Source organism: Molothrus ater, chromosome 9 (genome assembly GCF_012460135.2).
Source record: "Molothrus ater isolate BHLD 08-10-18 breed brown headed cowbird chromosome 9, BPBGC_Mater_1.1, whole genome shotgun sequence".
Classification (NCBI taxonomy): Eukaryota; Metazoa; Chordata; class Aves; order Passeriformes; family Icteridae; genus Molothrus; species Molothrus ater.
Genome location: NC_050486.2, coordinates 25,811,553 through 25,817,552, shown reverse-complemented (window position 1 = coordinate 25,817,552; position 6,000 = coordinate 25,811,553). Strand labels below are relative to the sequence as shown.

Genomic DNA, 6,000 nt, shown 5'->3' with positions numbered 1-6,000 from the left:
GTAGGGACCATTCTCAGTTTGTGTGTAAATGTGATTGTTGTCTGTTTAACATTTCAGTGGAAGCTTTGGTCACTAAATGCTGCAGTCTCATACCTGGACAAGAAGTGCCCCTGAGATTTTATTTGGCCAGCAGTGTGGCAGTGCTATATCATACTGCTACATATGCTTGAACAAAGGAGCAATGGGTTTTGGGACAAAGAATAATTATGGCTGTGGAAGTGAGAGATTCTGGCTTGCTGGAGAGACAATTCTTGGATGATAAACTGATGGGGTTTGTAATTTGATTTCAACCTGGTTGTGTCCTCCTTTCTTTACTAGGCCATGAGCTAACTAAAAATAAGGATATCATTAGAAGACCTGGAGCATGCTAAGGTGCTTAAACTGACCTTTTAGATATGAAACAAGCAAAAGAAAAGTCATGATGATTGTGAAAATTCCTAAAATGTGAAAAGGGAAGGTGCATCCAACAGGCAAAGATGTACAGAGCATGGATTTAAGTAAGGAATATGAAAAGCAAACCAGCAAACAGCTGACTTAGGGGATTGGAGTTCTCTGTAAAGAAGTTGAAGTTAAAAGAGAATAAAATTAAGCCAAGAAACAAAGGAGATTATAGAAGGCATTGAACAAAGCATTTTTAAACAATGAAAGTTCCAAAAATAAAAGCATAGAAAAAGGAGATCAAAGAGACACCATTTAGTCAGATACAAATAAAAATATGAATTGGAAAAAATAAGGAAAAAACCCCAAACTAAAGAATTAAGAGCCCTAACTTGCTTTCACACAAGCAAAAAGGGATTTGTGCAAATGAAAAGTAATATCACCTGTCATTAAAGTGCCCTTGCAAAGAGACAGATGAGACTGGCCACGGGGCTGGAGGGTAAAATGTTAATGACCATTGATGCTACAGTGAATGTGGTTAAATGCATGAGTTAAGGAAAATTCCTACAGCCACCGGGACAGGAGTGCAAGAATTTAAGGAAATTAGAGTGGGAAAATTGGAAAACAGTCTAGGGAAACTATGAAAAGAGGAAAAGTAGAAGAAAATTTCTGTGCAGTTTAAAATGGGCAGATTTTGAAGAAATTCACCAAAAGCGAAAGACTAAAGCATCTTAAAAAGATAAATGCAGATAAATAATGTACCGACAAAAGTAGGTTTGTGAATCCCAAAAGTAGAAAGGAAGGTTGTGAAAACTGTTGGTTACTTTGAACACAGCAGGTAAAAAACAGGAGCTGTGTAAGAATCTGAAGGACAAGTCTTGATCAGAATGAACCTGTACTTATGCTCTGCTGGGCTTGTGGTTTGTTTTGTGCCTCAGTAGAAGCAGCAGAAAATAAATTTTAGTTTTAAATGTAATACACAACACTACGCATAGCTGAAAACTCACAGTTTTGGCAAGAAAATTTTACTTTAAAATGTAAATAGTATTGTGGGCACTAACACATCAGTTGGCAGTTTAAGGGACGTGGTCATTGGTGCATTGGTTCAGCTAACTTGAGTTAAAAGGTTTAATTTCAATATCTTTTTGCAAAACATATTACATTAGCATATCTAAAAGCCGTGACAGGATTGAAGGATTGTCTAGTTGAAAGACAAGACTGAAAAAGTCAGCCAATGGACAGGCATATTTTCAAAGGCTTATTATACAAATGGAGGAGAACAGGTTTTAAAATATCCATTTGAAAGAAGAAAGAAATATATTGTAAAAAGACATTGAATTGTTTTGGGGAAAAGCGAGATGAGGGGGCAGTAGTACAAATATCTCAGCAATTTGGTCTCTGTGGCTTGAAGAGTTTCCCAGTTTTCTGTTGTTTCTCTTCCCTCACAGTCTGTCATAATACTTTTTTTACATTTAGCAAAGATTTTATTGATAAATTAATCAAGCACCTGTCATTCTTCCATTCCTAAGAGCTCTATTCCCTGGAGGCTGTTCTCCAGTAGTGGTCACAGGGCAGGGGAGGTGCTCAGCTTCTTGACACTCCTGACTGTTAGCATGAGTAAAAGCAGGGACTGTGCTCTGACTTGGCACCATCACACTCAGGCTCCCAGTGTTGAATTAGGTGAAATCTGGTGCCTTTCTCTGAGCCAGGGTGGATGGCATTGGGTCACCTCGTCTTGCACAGCAACTCTGTGGCCTCTTGGCTGCTCTGTGGACACTGAAATGCACCTGGGCATTGCACACACACTGCACACCAGGTGGGAATGCCTGGAGCACATTGCTCAGGATACACTCCTGGCCTGAACCTGCAGAGCTGGTGTTCTGCAAAACAAGAAGTGTACATACAGTGGGCAAAAGCTGGGAACACCAGGGGAACTTCCACCAAAATAAGTTTGGTGCATCATTTTTCCATTGCTTCTGAATGATTCAGTTCCCACTCTGGGATTGGGAGGGTGCATATCTGCACACCTGAGGGAGTAAAGAACCTGGCGTATGAATACAAGCCTGCAGAAAATCCAGGGTGCAGGGGTCAGTTATTCATCCTGACACTGAAGAGACTTCTTTGATATGTAAGCTGCAGTTAGCATGAGAAATATACGGATCCAAGGGACCAATCATTGAAACATTTAAAGATGGAAACAAAGTGTGGGTTTTGCGTTAAGAAAAAAATTGAGCTATAATTTGTAAAATAGATGAAAGGAATGGTATGGATGACAAACAACAGACAGCTGGCTGATGGAGCTCTTTAGAAAGAACATTTTACTGTTTTGACGTACCCCTTACTGTGTTAGTGGGTGTCTGATCTGTGATTTGTTGTTTAATGTGCAGTGGTGTGTGACCAACTAGAAGCAATAAACCACAAAGGTAAATTAAAAGGTAAATTAACAGTCTTAACTACTGGAACATGATGGATGAAATTATATTTAATTTCTCTTTCATACCAAATGGCTTGCTTTGCCCAATCTACTTCTCCCATAGCACCTCCAGTTTCCTTCCTGCCTCTGCAATTCCTCAGAGACACACATGTCCACAAGATGGTACTAGGCTACCAGTAGCCCCTACAATGGCTGGTCTGTGAAGGCTCTTGAAATTGCTGCAGATCAGGTGTCACCAGAGAAGTTCACTCAAAAAAATCTCATTAGTATTGTTTCCTACAAGAGGCATTCAGGCCAAAACACCTGTTTGGTTGTTTTTTTAAATGAAACAAAATTCCATGAGGAATCACAGCAGATCATTGCTGTGACTGATGCTCTGCACCCTCACACCTGTTTTGTACCAGATAGCTTCATTATTGCCTTTGGATCCACTTCCAATTTCAACTAATAAACTAACTTACAAAAGAGAAGAATGAGGCCATGAATTACAGTAGCTTTATAAATCTGTGTTTTGACACATTTAAAAAAGAGAAATTTGACCTAATGTATTATAAATACCTCATTTGCTTTAAGCAATTATTGTAATCCATCACATTGATGCAGCCAACACAAATATACGCTACATTTCTCATGCTAAAAATTGCTCAAACAGGCTTGAATAAATAGTTAATACTCTATAAGCTGCTAGTGGAATAGCTCAATGATTAGCTCTTCTCTTCACACGATTCAAAGGCATTAGTGATGCTGCTGACTAGTGACTTGCAAAATTTTTGTAAAAGACACAGGTACATTTTTAAATAGCAGCCCAGTTCTTAAGTCAATGGCATTTCAGGCTTTGAAACTGCAAAGCTTTGTTACATTGGTTTATGTAAAATTAGTCTTTGATTAATTTTTTTTTTAATGACACTCCACATATAATCATGTTAATCCTGTTGTGATGATAGATTCAAGTTACTCTTGAAAAGTATTTTCTCATAATATGATTACTGGAATACTGTTAATCCTGACTGTATGAAGGAGGCCGTGATGTTAATTAAAGACGGTGAACTGCTTTCTCATCAGCACCGTGCAAGTGGAGTGATAAATAAGGCCCCGATAGCTTGGAAAACCACTTGTTATTACTGATCAGACCGCATGTGCTTAGGCAGTAGAAAGGGTAAGCAGTCCCTACGAGGAGAGGTGCCCACCTTTAGTATACTTGGTACTTGTTTCACTGATTTTAATACAATTAAGTGGAGATGACCACATTCGTATGGTCATAATGAAACCCCTCAGTGGGAGATCTGAAGTAATGAGGAGAGCACATAATTTGTGACTCGAGGCCATTTAAAGAAGTCCGCGGGTTTAATTGGCTTAATAAAATTAAGATCATAAATGAGGCTGTCATTGTACCAGGGCCACCGAGGGAGGCTCAGGACCTGAAGGCCTGACCCAGTCAGACCCAGCAGGGCCCAGGCCCGCCTATCCCAGCCAGAGCTCCAGGGTGACCAGCCCGGCCTGGGAGCGCACGGCCGTGCCATCTGCGGGGCTTCCTTTCGGTGGCCGCGGGAGGTGTGCCGCAGGTGTCCCTCTGGGCTCCTCCGGGAGGCGGGATGCCCGCCTCGCTCTCCGGGGCCGAGCCGAGCGGGGCCCGCCCAGCGGGGCGCGTCACGGCGGCGGCGCGGCGGGGCGGGGGCGGCGCCGGCCGCAGTCGGCACGGGGCGGGCAGCGAGCGGCGCGCCGGCTGCGCGCACCCCGCACACGGCGCGCTGCCACCGAGGGAGGGAGGGAGCGAGCACCATGTGCCGGCCAGCGCTCGCCCGGCTGCTGCTCCTCCAGCTGCTGCTGCTCAAGCTGCACCTCGGCAAAGGTGGGTCCGGCGCGGTGCGGCCGCTCTCCCTCCGCGCCGGGGTCCCCCGGCCTCAGCGCTGCCGGGGAGGGGGCGAGCGTCCTGCCGGCACGAGCACCCCGCGATGTGCGGCCGCGGATGCCCGCTCGCCCCGGTGCCCTGCGCGGGGTTTGGGACCTTAGGAGGGCCGGGCACGCTCGGGGGTTGCGACCTACGGGGGCCGGGCAAGCTCTTCAAGCGGGCGAATGCAGCCCGAGAGCTGGTGACAGGAGCTGCCACCTTTAATCCCTTTCAGAGGGGATTTGTGCCTCATCAGAGCAGCGCGGCACCGAGTCTGTAAAGCAGATTTGCTTCGTTCTCCCCCCGCCCTCAACTTTAGTTGGGTCAGGTCCCTTTTCCCGGGACGGCGCCGGTACCTCTTCCGCCCCACGTCCCCAGGTGTCGGTGCGTTTTGCCCCGGCAACGGATGCGCAGGAGGTCCTAGCATCGCTGCGCTTTATAATTTTTCTTTGTCTGTTGTGTTTCGGATTTAACCATATTCTATTCCCAGACTCCTTTTCCCTCCGCCTTTAAAACAATGCGGGGAAGCACGGGAATGGCCCCTTTTATCCTTGCACAAAGCAGCTTCGGGATCGCCGCCGTGCTCCCGCGGAGGCGCGTCTCCCCCAGCCCCGCACCGAGCCGCTGTGCCCCAGCCCCGCACCGAGCCGCTGTGCCCTGGCGAGCCCAGCCGCAGCCCCCACCCGGCCGGCGGCGGCTCCCGGCGTCTTGCCCGGGTTGTCCGCGGCCGGGCCGGGCGGCGAGGCGGCCCCGGGATGCCCCCGCCGCCCGGCCGTGGGAGCGCGCCCCGCTGACCCAGGCGCGGCCCCGTGTCTCGCAGGCGCCGTCAAGGAGTGCGAGGAGAATCAGTTCCAGTGCCGGAACGAGCGGTGCATCCCCGCCATCTGGAAATGCGACGAGGACGACGACTGCTCGGATAACAGTGACGAGGCGGATTGCCGTGAGTATCCGTGCCCCGCACGGGGCGGGGGTGCCGGGAAGGGCGCGCTTCCCTTCCCAGCTGCGCTGCGCCTCTTTTTTATGAATGAATGAATGAAGTCGCGCCGTCCCCGGCCGCGGCGCCGATTGGCTGCCGGGAGCAGCAGATCCGTGACGCGGCGCCGCGGGGCAGCGGCTCCTCGCTGCCGCCTCGCCCGGCCCGGCCCGGCCCGGCTCGGCCGGGATGCCCGGAGCGCCCGGCGGCAGCGCGAGTCCGGCGGCAGCCGTCACCCGGCAGCTCCCTGCCCTCCCTCTGCCTGTCCCTCGCCTCCAGCAGCGCCTCTGCTCAGAGCGCCTCTAAGGAACAGACAGAGCGCAGTTT

General features: G+C 48.6%; 1 protein-coding gene across 2 annotated transcripts in view; it reads left to right on the top strand.

Annotated features, from left to right (window-relative positions):
- The first annotated feature begins 4,552 nt into the window (after nt 1-4,552).
- The window catches only part of LRP8 (LDL receptor related protein 8), a 170,601-nt gene continuing 169,153 nt past the window's right edge, over nt 4,553-6,000 (top strand). For both annotated transcript variants that reach the window (XM_036387586.2, XM_036387584.2), the window contains exons 1-2: nt 4,553-4,661; nt 5,521-5,640. In XM_036387586.2, coding sequence (XP_036243479.1) covers nt 4,592-4,661; nt 5,521-5,640 — 190 coding nt within the window. In that variant the 5' untranslated portion in view covers nt 4,553-4,591. The remainder of the gene's footprint in view (nt 4,662-5,520; nt 5,641-6,000) is intronic.